The sequence below is a fragment of the Eufriesea mexicana genome, unplaced genomic scaffold, assembly GCF_001483705.2.
Source record: "Eufriesea mexicana isolate 0111107269 unplaced genomic scaffold, ASM148370v2 scaffold124, whole genome shotgun sequence".
NCBI lineage: Eukaryota > Metazoa > Arthropoda > Insecta > Hymenoptera > Apidae > Eufriesea > Eufriesea mexicana.
In genome coordinates, this window is record NW_016908357.1 from 3,281,664 (window position 1) to 3,299,413 (window position 17,750).

Genomic DNA, 17,750 nt, shown 5'->3' on the forward strand with positions numbered 1-17,750 from the left:
CCGGCCGAAGATCGGCGAAAATTTCCGAACTTTACCGATTCCTTTAAAAGTTACATTTCCGCTGTAATAACTAATAATTTATTAACTTTTTTGACTATTATCGTTAATATACGTTACAAACTATTTGTTAACAACAATTTTAATTTGCTATTGACGATAAATTTATTAATTTATTAGCTTTTTGTAAGTTACGAATACATTTTCACGCAAATACGTTATATATACTAGTAATAGTTTATAATTTAGTAATTTTTCCACTTGTATTATAAATTTACGTTGTGACCAATTTGTTATTAGAAATAAGTGTAATAATTTCTACACTTTTGCAAATTATAGGTACATTTAAACATTAGTATGATATTGTTCAAGTAATAACCAATAAATTAATTCTTTTCTTGTATTATAAATTTACGCTATGAACAACTATAAGTATATTTGAATGACGTCATTGCCAAGAATTCCATCCACTTACCTCTCGCATCCTCAAAAATCGTCAAATGTTTAACTGAAACATCGAAAATTTACAGAAGATAGGAAATATCTTAAACTTTGTGCGTAGCTCTTAGCTTGGTATCGTTTTCACCCCGATTAAAAAATTTCTAACTTTACCGATTCTATTATTTATTATTTTTTCGCCATAATAGCTAATAATTTACTATTTTTTTCACTGCTATTATAAATATACGTTGTGGGCAATTTGTTAGTAACAATATTAATTTGTTTTTAACAATCAGTGTAATAATTTATAAACTTTTTATATATTATACGTATATTTTAACACAAGTATACGTTCTAATTTCGAATAATAGCTGGTAATTTATAAATTTTTTCACTTTTATTATAAATTTCCATCGCGAACAATTTGTTATTAACAATAACAAGTGTAATTTTTAACATAAATACGTTATAAGTTCAGGTAATAACCAATAATTTAATAATTTGTTCACTTTTATTATAAATTTACGTTGTGAACAATCTCCTATTAATAATAAATTTGATAATTTATGCATTTTTTATAAACTATTAATGCATTTGCACTTCCATAGGATAAATTTCCACGATACGTGCAATTATGTGAAAATATTTTCATTTCCTCTGTATCTTTGGCTAAGACGAAGTAGTCTTGTTGGAAAAGCTCGCGTTTCTCGAAAACTGACGGCTTCGTTTTCACAAACGTAAGCTCTACCAGAATCACCTAATGGATATTACAGATTAGAGAAAAGGTTATAATTTGTTGGACAGTATCATTACTTTGCACATTACAAAAGACAGCAAATTAATATTCGTATATAATGATCAACATCGCTACAATGCCAGCCGTAATTCCAAATAAAATTAATTAAATCTTCCTCTCGAAGAGAAGAATTCTGCAAAACATATTCTATTTAATTAATTACTACTATTATACCGTTGTGACGTGTAAACATTACTTCGCGGATACTGCCGCGCAACAAAGTCCTGTAGCTAACAATCCCGGTAAAAATGAACGTGTCAGTTTCATGCGGGGCTCGTTCCTCGTAACGCGATCTATTTCACCGTCCAGTATTAATCATTGGTTAAACCGTGCACGTTGTGTGCATATCATTGACCATCGAACGGGGTTGGCGCGCTCAATTATCCGCGGAACATGGCCGGCTACGAAAAATACCGGAATCGTTGGAGCGGCTGCGTTTATGAATTAAGTTAATTAGTCGTGAAACAAATGAAGCCTGCCCGTTAGCCACAGTCGAATTCGGTTTCCCTCGACAGCGAGGGGAGCAAGTTGAATTAACAATGCGGGGATCGGGCAGAAAATCGTCTCTGTGCATACGCGAAACGCGTGGACGGAAGTTTAAAGTATCCGTGTCCTTGTTCGATTTCATTCCCTAAAGAAATCAATCGCAGAGGGCAGTCCCTTGTAGAACGACTTCGTTACCGTCCAAGCAAATGTCTTACGTGTGGAAAATTCGGTAAGTCGCGACGAGGACTCCTGGAACCGAGACGAGGAATTGACAGAAAATTGTCGGAAATTGTTGGAAATTGTTGGAAATTGTTGGAAATTGTTGGAAATTGTTGGTAATTGTTGGCCGCGATTGGGGATGGAAAATTGACAGAGGATCTTTATTACAAGCCACAGGAGTCTGAAATTAGCCAGGAGGGTCGGTGGTCTGTAATCGCGAGTTTGTCTCTTTTCGTTGGTCTTCTCGACGCCGAGGGCGGGAGAAAAGGGGTGGTTGGACAAGAGAAAAGCTCGTTCTTTCTCCGCCATCGTTAATTGTTTCTTGCTCATCCCTCGTATCATCCCGAAAGCTCGTTGTGTTTTATTCCTCCGCGATATCCATCGTGGAAGCGAAAATATATGCAAATGCGCATAAGTCGACACACGCGATAGCTAGGTCCGTGTTGACACGTGTGTTGGTTTATCCGTGTATACGGATACGTGTACACGATGTTTCGTGTACCATGTACACAAGACTGAATGTAATTTGCCGGCATCTCGCGGGGAGGGATCTCGATCCCGTGGCGACATAGACATTGAATTTCCGGCATCTCGCCGTGGCAGATTGAATCGATCAATCAGTCGCATTCGCGTTAATTAGCTTGTAGGATAAAGTGTTTACCGTGCCATTTAATCCGTCGCGCGTTTATATTTCGCGCAACGACCTCTTGTACGCCGTCGAATAAATTCATTTCGTGGCAATTCACGTCCACCGGATTTGATGTTGGAAAAATATTTTACTTGCCGTCGCGCTGCGACAAATTGACACCGGAAGTCTGGCCAGGTGTTATTCGTTCGTTGGGTCCATGGATATTTGAAAAAAATTATCGATTATTTGTCAGTTTACCAGCGTCCGCGTTTCGCCAAGGTACTTAAACGAAAGCGTGTCGACGGTAACCTCGGAAAATTTGAAAAATTACGAGAGGGAAATCGAACGATTACAGCTGCATTCCCGTTACGTGTAGACCGCTGTAGGTATTTATGGCAGGGCTATTACAAACGCTATTCCTACCAGACGCTATTGACAGTGTGTAACGGCGTATAGAGAAACTTTCGACATCGGGGAACTGCAGCCGGGAACTTGGCGGAAGTAAGTTTATTCCGGAATACGCGTCTTGATAAACATCTTCGCGAAGTTAGGTAACGTTATAGAAACGAGTCAACGACGGGGTTCGCGATCTTCGCTCGAGCAAGCATGATCTTTGGATCTTTCTCTTCTCGCGGGTGTTAAAGATCGAAAAGTCGACGAACGGTTTGGTCGAAAAGCAACTCGCGTCATCCCTCTCTCTCTCTCTCTCTCTCTCCCTCTCTCTCTCTCTCTCTCTCTCGACGTTTAATGACGAAAACCGTGGGGAAATTTCTGTCCACAATAGCGGCTTAAACGTCACGTAACGCGATCTTTCCCGCCTCGCTGATTGAAACGGAACGTTATAGCTTTTGCTGGAGGAATATCTGATTTTCCGCGCGAACACGGAACTTCCATCAAACGTTCGCGTGAATTTCAAGGCTCGATCACGATTCCGCCCGCGTACATCGCGCGCTGGCTAGATCTGCCGTGGAAAAGGGAAGCCGTCCAGCGTTAACTTGTCCTTCCCGGCGAGCTATTTATCAGCGTTGAAGAACTGGAAGAAAGTTCCGTGGAAATACGAGAGGGAGAGGAGACTGAATATGTCTCCCGAGGGAATATCATGGACTCCACCCGGCCAGGCACTCGGTACATCGAATCAGCTTTCTACTTGTTATCTCCCGGCATTTGATCTCTTTGCCATTTCCTGTCCACTCTTTTGTCCCGGATTCTGGAGACGACGTTTCCTTCGGGGCGCCTTTAGTCCTGGTAGAAATAAAGATTCGGCCAATTGCTCCGCGGTGAAAGGACCCACTCGCTGGAGAAAACAATCCCCCGACCTGGCCATTTTACGCCATTTTTTCCACGCCAGACGTTACCGTTTAATTTCGCTGTTCGATCAAACTGGCTCCACTCTCCGTGTCGTTTCATTATTTCGACGGAATATTACCGGGAATTTATTATCGGATTAAGAGGACTCGTCTTCGACGTCGATCAATGTATTAATTGTTAATCAGAGATTGCAGTTAAGTAGCTTTATCTCACGGTATTTCCTCGAACGGTAACTCGGTTTAATCTCGACGAAGTCGAGAATATTTCTCCTGAATTTCTTTGCGACTGCTGAAAGTTCGGTTATCCCTGATGCCACGCGAGTTTGCCACTTAGCACGTGTTTCCATCCTCTCTCGGAATATTTGCAAGTGGTGTTCGCTCTAATCGGGTCTGCTAGCCAACGCCGCCGAATCGCTGGCGTGCTCGTGAAACTTAAATCCACGAGTTCGTCCCAGGGCGACTTAAACTTTGACCAGCCAACCAAATATTAACTCTTTGCACCGCGAGCTCGGCCGAAGAATTTCATCTCTCCTGCCTGATGAAGAGAAACTTCGCTCCGGAATCATTGTTGAGATTTCAAATACGATCCTCGTGAGCAGTGTTCCGTCGAACTTTGCTCGGGCTTCGAATCGACGATTGATAAAAATCGTACAATTAACGTTTATCCTCGCGGGACGATAAGACCAGTCGTGGCACTCAAGACTCGCGAAATAGATCTCGAGTGGAGAGATTTAAATCTCGAAACGCTTTAATTCCTTTAACCTGCTCGCGAAGAGGGTGTCGTTAAAATTCTACGAGCTATCGATACCGGATCGCCGAGAAACTTTTTAAATCGTCGAATCCAGCCGAATTGCTTTTACGATTGTCGATTCTCTCACAGGCAAACAGCGTAGAACGCATTAAAACCCTTCTTGGAGAAGCAGCCGGAACGGTTTCCAACGAAGATATTCCACGTTGGCGAACCGAGCTCTAAAAGCGCATCCCCCTTTTCACGAACGTTTATGGTTGGTAATAGTTCGAAAGTCTCCGGGCCCCGGGGCGAAAAGGCTTTTAACCGGCGTGTATTTTCCATGCTCTCTTCGATTGCACAATTCCGTCGAGATTTCGCGATGCACCGAGATGAGTCTGCGTGGCTGTGCAAACGGAATCTCGATGGCGATAAAATAATTGCACCCGCGATGCACTCGTTTCGAAATTATCGCGCTCGCATAGGTATTTAATATTGCGACGTGTTAGATTTACGATCGATTAATTAGTCGGTCGTCCTTGTGTTGGAAATCATTCGATTTCGTATACGCTACGTCATAGAAATAAATCCAAAACACTCTGAACATCTCCCTTGTTCAGGAGCAAATAAAAATAAAGTTCAGTTCCAAGTCAAGGGTCATAAGGTTCAAATGACATTGTCTGTACATCCACCAATAATCTCTTATTATAAATCGATCTTGGAATACGTACATATGATGAAAAATAATTAGGAAAAATAGCACAGTCTAGAAGTCTCCGAATGAGAAAAGAAGAATGAATTTTTTTCAATAAATCGTGTCACCGAGTGTATATTTTTTAATTTTATTTTTAATTTAACTGCGAGACACTTTCACGTGTCTTTGTGTTGGAAATCATTCGATTTCGTATATAGTATGTTTTAAGAATAAAGTTTAGTTCCAAGTTGAGGGTCATAAGGTTCAGACGATATTGTCTTTACAATCACCAATAATCTCTTATTATAAATCGTTCTTGGAATACGTACATATGATGAAAAATAATTAGGAAAAATTGCACAATCTAGAAGTCTCCGAATGAGAAAATGAGAATGAATTTTTTTCAATAAATCGTGTCGCCATGTGTATATTTTTTAATTTTATTTTTAATTTAACTGCGAGACACTTTCACGTGGCTTTATGTTGGAAATCATTCGATTTCGTACATACTATGTTTTAAGAATAACGTTCATTTCCAAATTGAGAGTCATAAGGTTCAGACGACATTTTCATTACATTCACCAATAATTCCTTATTATAAATCGATCTTGGCATATGTACATATGATGAAAAATAATTGGAGAAAATAGCACAGCGTAGAAGTTTCCGAATGAAGAAATGAAAAGGAATTTTTTTCAAAAAATCGTGTCACCGAGTGTACATTTTTTAATTTTATTTTTAATTTAACCGCGAAACACTTTGACGTGTCGCGTAATTTTCCTAACGGCCATCGAAATAACCGCGACACATGGAAATCAGCACGGCGTCTTCCCGACGAGAGTCCCTCCGCACGTAAGTCCTGGATCGTTCCAATTATTTTCTTCCAGCGAAACGGTTCCTGCGTTCGCCTCGTAATACCGTTAACCACGATCGTTTGTTTCGCACCGCGTTGCAGCAACCGAAGAGGAGATTTTTAATGATCTTGGCGCCGATAATTGAACTTCTCTCGTCGTACGCGAAATTCAATCAACCGGTCGAGTCACTCGTATCTGACATAAAAGACTCGCGAGCTTCGCGAAGACGTTGGCAAGGATCTCAGTGTGTCGCTGAATCTTCCCGGAACGCGTATAACAACGAACCGCGAGCGTTCTCGAGGAATTTTTCTTTCCTCCTTCATTTTACTTTCCTCCCTTATCCACCCTCCTGCTCTTCAGCCTCTTTTTGCCCCGACGCTGTTCTCGCTGCGCGGAAAATCACACGGATACCTTTCGCCGAGCGTCAGAAAGGTTTAAAGTGGCTGTAATTTCTAATTTCAATGGAAACTCGAGTTGGCTTGTTACAGCACGGTGCAAATTAGCGAAAGAATTACGCGAGCGCCTTTTGAGGCATGTTAATTAACGAAATGAACAGGAGTCGGGGATTAAGTTACCCTTTCTCGAAGCTGCGCCGTCGTTTCTACTTTCGCCTTTGAAAAGCCGGCTTTCCTGCAAGCGGCCAGCTGCCGACCGTCGAATTCCGTGCACGCGAAATTTCCCGAAGAGGAAACAAAGAGCAGAGGGTGGCAACGCTCAGAGTGGTGTATCTCGGCCGTGACTTTAATCGTCTCGAACCACCCGATGCGTCAAAGAATTCAAAGGGACGGGAATACTCGAGGAAACCTCGCCCGGTTCTTTGATAATCCAAAGCCTGCAGGCGGTGGAATTTCTTTTCGGACGCTTCTAGCCCGAGTCTCAGACCCCGAGAGTCGTCGCGGGAAAGAAAGATGGCGCGCCGGTTTTTCGGCGTGACGGCGGTGCTCCACGTTGCTCGTCGTCGACGCTCGTCGTCGTTAGAAAAATCCCTTTCGCCGTGGGGTGAGCACCAGGTGGGGAAAAAAGCGTCTCAAAGAGTTTCTCGCCGATATGAAACGAACGAGACAGCGGAAAAGTGGAAGGAGGTGGAGAAGGTACTCGCGGGGTACGTCTTACCTCGTTAAGAGAATAATGCCCTTCCGGTGCAACCGACGAGCTTACCCCGCGGTAGACTAACGAGAGTCAACGATGCAGACGAGCAGAAACGACCACGGACACCCCTTAACAAAAGCCAATCAACCCCTCGGTGTTTGTTCACGCGACCCTTTGTATTCGAGGGGGGTGGATGCTCGCGCAACAATAATTAAACATCTCGCGGAGGTTCTAGCAAACGACGTAATTAGCTGTTTAAGTGCTTAAGCACATCGGGTTTCGGAGGGGGAATGCGCGAAATAAAGCAGAAAAATATTCCGCCAGAGGTATTTGTCTCTCGTAACTCGACGCGATGTGATACGCGGCAGGGGACGAGAATAAAGGGAAGGCACAAAATTATGCTGAAAGTATGAAATATAAATGTACGCGAGGTGTAAAAGTTCCGATATGCCGTTCTGTCAAAAATTACCCTCGCGCGTGTTTCCAGTTGCAAATGCGACAATAAGCGGGGCTTCGAAGGAGCAACGGAATGGTACTTCGGAGGAGAAATGGCGCAGCAGAAATTTCTTTGCAAATTACTAAACGCGTTGTAAAAATTTATTTATCGCAGATTCGTGTAGACGCGACGTGACAATTGAACTGTTCTTTAACGCACTCTTGTTCGATTGCATCGGATTTTCCATCGACGTCGCGATTTTCCGAATAAAAACGTGCGTCAACATTGGATATTTTGACAAACACGTTTTTGACGGATGAATCCCTGCTTCCTAAAAGCTCTTCGATTTATCATATTTATCCGAGTACACACGAGTGCTACATGTTGCATAAAAACTGGCTACAGTTCATAAATTACGCAATATCGAAACCGCGGTTCACAAGTACCGAGCGTTATACGAGAGTTACCTGTTCAGGGATGCAAAAGTTGATGGTATTCGCGTAACCAGCAACGAATTTTTATAACCGGAATGTACGACTGGAAAGCGTAATCAGTGGTACTGATTAATGATATTTCACTGCAGGATATAGACATGCTGCAACTGTTCGCCTCGCCGGCGGGTCGAGCACTGTTCACCGGTGACAATCGGCGAAGAGGATCGACGTCGACCTCCTCCTTGTCTCGAGAGTCCTCTTCGAGGCTGAAGAGAGGCAGAAGACCATCGGGTACAGTCAGTGCGCCGACCACACCGCTGAGGCAACGGAAATCGAGCGCGGAGCTGTACAAAGAAGCCGTCGAGATTCTTGGTCTTACCTGTTCGTTGACTGATAGCTGCCGATGCATCGATTGCCAGGTAAGCCTTCCTTCGTCTTTGCTCGAGATAAAAGCGGCTGTCCTCGACGCGACAGAATTTTCCAATTTCGCTTTGACTAATAGAGTGCGCAAGATTCTGTCAAATTTCTTTCTTCAGGGGGTCGATATTTCGTTATCGAATCGATATTTCCACCTTTTCCTCGCGTTTCGACGGAGATATTTTATTCGAAAGACTCTGGCTACAGACTGCACGTTCGTTACCACGGCTTACTCGCAGAACGATGAAACATTTGTACGATTCGCTGAAGTGATTCAGGCGTGGTCTACTATCGCGGTTGCGCTCATGGCTGACCACTGTAATGATCCTCGGCAGCGAAAGAGTTAATCTCGCTTGTGCCCGAAATTCCACGTTTTTCCCACGGTTAGCCGGGAAATTAGGAAGGCGGAAATTTTTATCAATTCGGCCCGAGTGAAATTTCTGCGTCGCGATAGCATCTGCGGGAATAAAGAAATTCGGAATAAAAATTCAATTTGCCCTGTGCGTTGAGCCACAAGCGGGCTAAAGTACGGCGCGTAATTGCATCCATTCAGGAGGCCACTTACACGAGGCGCGTGTAATTAGCGCGAATCAGGGAGAATAATCTTGGAAATTAAGGGGATATTGTCTCGATTTCAGAACTAATTGCCTAACTCCTGCGAGGCCAATTGTAGCCGGTGCAAGGCGGTCTTCATTGATTGGCCATTTCCTCGGAGACGCGTAAATATTTCTTTGGCCCAGTTTTTCGCCCAGGTGCCCGATCAGCCGGTGTTCCCGTTTCGGCGAGCCATCGTGGAAGAAAATGAAACGTGGAAACGGGCATCCGAATTTAATTAAAAATTTTATCGCTTATCGGTTAACCCGCCGCAATTTCAGCCTCGCGCAAATTCCACCCTACGTGCGTCCATACGTTTATGGAATCACGGAATACCGACTTTTCGTGAGAGAATATATATGTGTATATAGGAGCATTAAATTTCGTAGCTTTCCAAATTTCAATTTTACGTCGATTTCATGTCCATTCTGTATTGATTCTATACGGATTTCGTATGGACTTTGTGTCAGTTTTATTTGTTACGTATACAAATCGATGTTGTCACAGATTTTCGTTCTTCCTAATTATAATGAAAAATAAATAATTCTTCGCAATTCGTTTTTCTTAAAACGAAACAATTCTGGCCATTTTCAACCGCTGTAAAGACACTTTCACGAGCATTTACGGTCACAGGACCATTCCATTGAAGCTCGATGCTTTTTCAAGGTTCACGCCGTTTGGCATTGATCCTCCAAGGTCAATATTTTCCTACGCCCGGACTTTCGAAGCCAGAACCTTCGACCTTTTAACGGCTACCTCGCAGAGCAGAAGCAGTCAGAGTCAAGGGAGCTTAATGTCGGAAAGCTGTGACCTCGAAACCTCAACGGCGAGGAGCTTCGACCTTGAAAGCCGAATGTTAAAAAACGTTGACCCGTGAAATTCGACGTCAAACAGCTGTGGCCTGGGAAATTTCGCGTCAAAGAGGTTTAACCTCGTCGGATTTTGCGACGAAATCCTCGGACCGCAAAAATCTCGCGTCAAAAATCCCTGACATCCGAAGTTTACTCCGTTGCGCTATGAAATCTCCCTAAATCACCGGAAATTACCGTGTCGCGCGAGGACACGCGTTTCGAAATGGATTCCAACGGAATCCAGCAACGGCCAACCGTTATCTCTGTTAACGCTGCGTTAATTTCTTTGCAGAGCAATTACTTCGACTGCGACGACGATTTCGGCGACGCGAGGACGGAATTGGCTGCGGGGACACCGATTCTGCTGGACCACGCTTTGTCACATCCGTTGACGTGTTCCATACAGTAGCAGCCGAACGACGCGTCTCGAAATCCACCATCGTTGGTCTGCTATGCCGCCTGACGAACCGGAAGTCATCGAGCTGTCGAGGATCCATCGGGAACGCCGAGTACAAGGACAACGTGGGGATATTCCACGCGTGCACTTCGATCTCGACCTTAATCTCGCGACACTCCCATCCGAGAGGAGAGCAGAGGAGAGATCGCGTGAACGAAGAAGGATTTAGAGTTAGCTTCATTCATCGTTTATTTATCATTTGACGAAAGGAAACGCGAGCAACTTCCACTGCGCCGAAAATTCTGCACGATGGTCTTGATTCTCGTCGATGCTTCTCGAACGTTCGCGCGTCCTCTTCCAACGTTCATTGCGTTCATTGAGTTCTTCGACGACTAGATTGTATTGTATATTTCGATTGTATGTACGTGTACAGGGAAGATGACGAAGGATCGATATCCGTATCGACTGATACAGGATAACGTGTCAGGGAATGTAACGACGTGGGAATTTTGTATATGTATTTCAACTTGCGTTCAATTGCAACATCGTTCACGTGCTAGTAGAAATGTCGGTACAGGCATGATGCTGTTACGATGGTGACGAAGGGTGAGGAGCAGAGGCGATCGAACGGCGGCCTCGTGCGATTCACTCGTTCGTCGTTCACTGACACTCGATGGACACGGTAATTAACGATAATTATTAAACGAAACGACATCGCGGACGACAAATATATAATTTGTGGACAATACATTTAACGGGATAAGTCACTGCTCCGATTGTTTCTTCTCTTTTTCTATGAAACGAAAATACGCAGGCTTACGTACCTAGGGATATTTATGTACAAAGCGCTATCCGAACGTGCAACGGTCGGCCCGGCGATCGTGCCGGCTAGGGAAATTGATGGGGGGACGAAAATTCGGATAACAAAAATGAAAAAGTAATCGAAGCTCATCGTTTCACGTTTTTATTATTAAATATTTCTATATATATATATATATAGTCTATCGATACGGGAGGGTTATATCCAACGCGACATTCAATTTTCGAGCAAAACACGGTAACGCGGAGGAATGAAAATAAAATATACGATAAACGATAGGAGGGAACGGGAGGAGAACGAGAATAAACAAACAAATGAATTACGCTCGTCTGGCTCAAAATTGAACGAATTTATTTATCCACGCGAAACGACACATGCCAAATGAAGAAAAATGCGCCAAATTTCTAATATAGTTAGCGATAAACGATAATAATAAATGAATAAATAATAATTAATACTTAACAAACGATAACCCTAATAATAATAATAATTTCGATCTAGTCGGAAGGTGTAACACGATTAAGACGTTTATTAGGTGACATTTAAACTGTTTGTCGACGTACACGATATGAGGATTATATATATTATATATATATATTATATACATACGTGTATACATACACATTATATTTACTACACGTTTTATTATTATACTTACTCGATTAAGTCTAGTAGGGTATACACGTTGTTGAACGTTCACGGGCTCGCGAACAAGCCGAAACGAGGGAAAGCGTGGAAATCGAAGTGCAGGGAAATTAGACGTGGCATGGAACGAGAAATACATGGTAGAAACACGCGTAACGCGTTCGTACGTGGAACTTCTACGGTGCCAGTCGACACGCGCGTTCGCGTCTGACATGTTCGCACCATTGAGTTTTCGAAAAACACCATCCTTCTCGGCAGGTGTTCGGGCGTTTAAGTTATCAACACGTCGACTGCGGTTCTCGATTGCCGCCGATGAGTGCATCGTTAATTTTAACGATGTTTCCAAGTTTCTTCCGCCAACGCCGAGCTAACGAGATTACGGTTTCCCATGGCTGCCTGTACCACGGTAAACGTTATTAAAATTCCGTGCAATTCCTTTCTTTGCGTGCAGGAGTCCCTTGCTCGCGCCAATGCGAACGGGAATGACACGACGCGTCGTTCGATTATCTATTCCTCTATCGAGGCTTCTAGGCTACTCCTCGACACTCCAATCCCGCCTTCGAGATACGTTACGCGAAAAAATAAGTACAAAACGGTGGAAAAAGTCGACGTGACATAGCGAAAATTGCGAGTACGAGCGACGTAACGATAATCGAGGGCCTGAGCCACGTACGATCGCGAAGAACGCGTTGGGGGGTGAATCGTTTGTGTCCCAAGCAGCGCGATGGCGCTTTTCAGTCGAAGTAGCGCGTTCAACTTTGCTGAAGCACATATGTCACATAGCACCAACAAACGCTATCGCAACGATTGGGATTTTTATTGATGAACGGATTGAGATTTTTATCGAATCCCACGACGATGGGATTTTTCGACGTAAAATTAAACTAGCGCTATCGCGGCGTTTGCACTTCTTCGCACTCGATTAACCCCTTGGCTACTGTGGGCGCACATACGCGCTCAGAAATTTTGCTTTTGTGACACGGAAGGCGCATATAAGCGCTCAGAAATTTGGCTTTTGTGACACGGAAAACGCATATAAGCGCTCAACACAGTTTGCGTTTGTGACACGGAGGGCGCATCTCTACCCAAAATTTCGCCGTTCTCGGTGGACATTGTAAATGAATTCCTACCCGTGTGGTACGACCGGTGCGTTTCAAAGTCTGCCGTAGTCAAAGGGTTAAGGCAAGCGTTATCGCGCTGTTCGGGCTTTCTCGACCGTGTTCTTCCAAAAGCCTCCGGGACTCAAACGGTTAAAGAAAGCGTGAAAATTCACGGATGAAATTGGGGTGGGGAATATTGGAAGAGAATCGAAGATTCGTTCGAATTCGTGGGTTAAAATCGCGCGAATCGAGGAATCGGGGAAACGACAGAGAATTCGCGTTCAAGAATGCAAGTGCCAAACTAAAGTTTAATCGTTTAAGCTCCGTAAGCTTAGTGGTTCGCTATCGAAGTCTCTTCTTGAATTATCCGATAGATTACGATTTAAAGGAGATTGAGAAAATGGAAAAAGAAAAAAAAAGAAAAATTCCGGCGATTGAGCTGACATTCGCGAGTTTTACCAGACGATCCTTTTCACCTGTTAAGTCTATCGTGCTACCCTTTTTGCGCGAGGGAAAACGCGTGTTTATCTCGTTGCCAAGCTTGTCGAGTCCTCGACGATGCCGAAAAATGAGAAAAAAGACAGGGGAAAAGGGGAAAAAAATGATGGATCGAGTGAGAAAGGAGAAAAAGGAAATTGTATATTGATCGTAAGAGTATGTACGAGAACTTAGGGCGGTTCTGATCGAGTTTTATACACCTCCAGCGAGTCTGAGCCATCGCGTGTTTTATTACGTTACTGTAAACGCGTGCGAGACGAGATGGAAATTTTTTAGCCACGATTGCTTTCCTTTTACAACGAGGCAATTTCACTGATCCCGGCCACGTTCGTGGCGGTTTCGAACGGTTTTAACGCTGCCATTTTTCCGTGGGTCCTTCGTCCGACATAACGCGGATTCTTTCGTCACCGTTGTTCACTTTCGATAAGACTTTTCGATCATTTCAATTTTTGCGACAAGTTCGTTCGTATGTTCGACGATATCGACATCGCGATAACGCGTTTGCGTGAGCAGATTATCATCGGCGACGTTGTTACACGCGTCTAGATAGAGGGGTTATGTGTAATTCTTCACTGGCTAGTTTGCGAACGGAAAGTCGAATAAATAATGACAGAGTACTTTACTTGGTCATTTTCACGATGTACGTATAGTTTGTTTGGTTGTTTTTATTTTTATTGTATATTGTAATTCTTGTTACTTGGAGAACCTCGCATTCCCGCCTCTCTTCCGGTTGAATCAAGCAGCCAATTTCGACTATAGATCGTTGGTTATCTGCGCGATCGTCGCGTCGAATTGGCTTTCTCTCATCGACGAAAGTAAATGCGCAATTAAATAATCTTTTTTCCGAATATTCGAGAGACAGAGACGCGTAAACCCTTGAAAGAGATGCGAAGTTTCGAAAAGGGAAAAAAGATACGTGGCTTCTAATCGTTTTATAGTTATGTAAGCGGTAATTAAACCGAGGAGAAATTCTTGCAACACGCTGCGGCGTACTCTTGGATATGACTACCATTAAAATACGATAAAATATAAGGCAACATTGTTTCCTTTGTCACCCTTGTTTATTCCTCCCTTGTACGTTTAATATGGTGCATTTTCTTCGCTTGTGATCTTTGAAAGAAAGTTTTTATGTTAAATATGATCGATGAAATTGACTCCGGATAATCGTAATATTAATTTCAAAGTTTTTAAACTGAGCGATATTTTTGTTTTTCTTGAACTACAGTTCGATTTTTCGTATCATCGTCTTTAATTGTTAGTCCTGGTTGCAGCTTCCTACATTATCGGGTGGTGATTGTCTTTGCTTATACCGACAGAGTAGGCAACGAGGCGATCTTCTATACCAACCGTAACTAAACAGCGACTAGTTTTAACCATCGCTTGATAAATATCAATGGTCGGTAACTCGGATATGTTTTCTCCATTGATAATAAGAAGGAAATCCTCTTTATCTTCTGACGATTGATAACAGATGTCTCTTACTTCGATTTCAAAACTGTAAATTAAATTACCATCCATCGGTTATATCTCCTCGTCTAAACAATGCTCTTGCCTTTCTATACCTTTCTATCTTATTATTGTCGAAAAATGAACCCTTATTCTGTACCACATATTCCTTCAAAATTCACCGCGAATATTTAACATTCTGTCTACAATACCTACCTTCTGAATATCGTCTAAGTAACAGAACAAAGATACATTCCCCTATATCCAATAACCTTCAACCTTCTTCCAGATAACCCACTAAACAATACCTACCTTCTGAATATCGTCTAAATAACAGAACAAAGATACATTCCCCTATATCCAATAATCTTCAACCTTCTTCCAGATAACCCACTCATACGCGATGCATCAGAAACCACCTTATCCAAGTCGAATAACAACCAATCCACAGCGACACCGAAAGACAGTAAAAAGGTAGGCAGTAAATAGAAGGCAGGATGCAAATTGAATTCGTCGTTGGGGCGGGAGGTTACTCTTATTTCGTCGAAGGGCCGGAGTGTGAGTGGTTGAGGAAAGGGTGTTGGTGGATGGATAGGTGTCCTCGTCGCCGTCGAAGGATACCTTTGGGAGCACCGCTTATATCGAGTTAGAGCCGTTTGAATACGAGGCGCTCCATTGGAAAGGGGGCCGTCGTTCGAGATACCGAAGGATCAAAAGTTGATATCCGGCCGCCTTCCACGGCTCTAGTCGTCCTTATACGATTATCCGTAGACCTCCTGCTCGCCGTTTCTTCCGGCGGGTCGCGGAGGAGAGGGCGGCCTCTCTATCCCCACTGCTCCACCGATTCTGTCCTTGTCCATCGCGCGCTGGTTTCGACGGTGTGTCGAGCTCGCTGCAGTCATCCTGCACGACGCGTAGAATACCTAAGATCTCTGTCCTCGTGTACCTCGTGCCATCGAGCATATCCAGTCGCTTCGCCGGCTGGAATGACGTGTAGCACGCATAAAGTATTCCTCGGAGGCGATCCATTTCGAAACTGAGTTACGGCTGCTACGTGGTCCAGGTAGGCGTCGATACGTCCGCGAGGACGCCCGCGAAATTATGCACGGGGACAGAGAGCGCTGGCTGATTCCATTTGAATTTCCTGCCGCGGTGTACGGTACCCGGAAACGCGACCGGGGTTCGGCGATTCGAGACATTCTTACGGTGTTACCTTCTTCAGTACTTATCGTAGGCTATCCTAGGTATATACACACGAGGCTAGGGAATTTAAACGATGATAGAAAAATTCAATATTGGCTATTGAGATTCATTTATATCAGAGTTTGCATCTCGAATTAATATTTTTCAAAAATTTAATACTAGGTCCCCCGGAGAGTTACATGGCGGCCATTGAGGAACCCAAATATAGAATAATTTTGGAATACAGGATGAAGTATAAAAATGCGATAATCGACGAGATGGTATATTTTACGTATTAATATAAATCAATTCATAAATACTTTATACAAGCATTTCGCATAACCTCAAAAATTTAATGCTAGGTCCCCCGGAGAGTTACATGGCCGCCATTGAGAAACTCAGATATGGAATAATTTTGGAATGCTATAGGATAGAGGATAAAAATTCGATAATCGAGGAAACGGTCTATTCTAAGAAATTTTCCAAAGGTAACTTCCATCACTTTAGCTAGAATTCTTCGAAATTAGCTATTGGCTATAAATTTCGGGGGGCTGGATTGGCGTGCATAGAAGGATTAATCAGTCGAGAAGGAAGTTAAACGATATCGACATGGAAACGTTGAAAAGAGTCCGGAGGTCTCGCCAGGAGGACCAATTCTATCATCAATGATGCAGCTAAAGGAGATACATGGCGACACAGGCGGCCACGATGCTCGTCCTTGGGGGTCGATTTCGTCCTGGCGAACAGGACATCGAAGGAATAATCACTTTTCGAAAAGCATCCTCCTGCACGCTGCCAATCGTCCGCGCTGCCATCCGATCATTTATTCAGGATCGGTAATGAATCGAGCTCCCACGGGATCGTCGTCATCGCCCACGTATCCTGGCGTCTACAGGTAGACCTATTTCTCGCTTGTTTTAGTGCTCCCGCGACGTTCCTTCGGGTTCTTCAAACACGTTAACGATTTTTGACGAATTCCTTCGCCTGAAAACACGCTTCCCGAAGATTCCTGTTTTATATCCTTGCACCTGGGTCATTGGGAATACCATAATTACTTAAGAAGAGAATGCCAGTCTGGGAATTTTTCATTCTGCAATTACTAAAAATGTGTATCCGCTTTTAAAAAAATTAGTGGTCACTCGTATTGCGGTAGAACTGTAATTAATATATTTACTTGTCTTCGTCGAACCGATAAAATTACTATTATCTGAACCCACTATATTTAAGTACCAATTGAAGATCGGTAGTTCTAGCGATGACAATAGGTCCACGCTTAACCTAACCTAATTACACGGTAACCATTATACATAAACTATCTGTAATTCGAAATCATTTTCTTTCTATTAACACGTTGTCTATCACGCACTTTCTATACGATAGGCTTCAACAAAATTATCCTTATTCTTAGGATATAACGAAAAAGAAAGCATTTTTCATTTTGCAATGTTTGCAATTTATTAACCTTTTTCAAATTTCCAAAAAGCAAACATACGTCGATCACTGCTCACCACCGTGGCAATCAACGTGTTAATACAGTTGATAAAAGTAAAATAGCGCGAGTTGGAATGCAGATAGAAATTTCTAACTAGATTCAATGGTGTCCACCAAGAAAAATGGTACCTGCAGATAAAATGCACCCCCGATTTCGGGTAGAATTATTTGTCAGCGTGTCTTAATCGAGAATGGAGGGAG

The 17,750-nt window shown here is 43.2% G+C and overlaps 1 protein-coding gene across 3 annotated transcripts in view; it reads left to right on the forward strand.

Annotated features, from left to right (window-relative positions):
• LOC108555514 (uncharacterized) overlaps positions 1-10,655 on the forward strand; it is a 128,169-nt gene extending 117,514 nt beyond the window's left edge. For all 3 annotated transcript variants that reach the window (XM_017911175.1, XM_017911177.1, XM_017911176.1), the window contains 2 exons: positions 8,258-8,527; positions 10,263-10,655. In XM_017911175.1, coding sequence (XP_017766664.1) covers positions 8,258-8,527; positions 10,263-10,379 — 387 coding nt within the window. In that variant the 3' untranslated portion in view covers positions 10,380-10,655. The remainder of the gene's footprint in view (positions 1-8,257; positions 8,528-10,262) is intronic.
• The last annotated feature ends 7,095 nt before the right edge of the window (positions 10,656-17,750 follow it).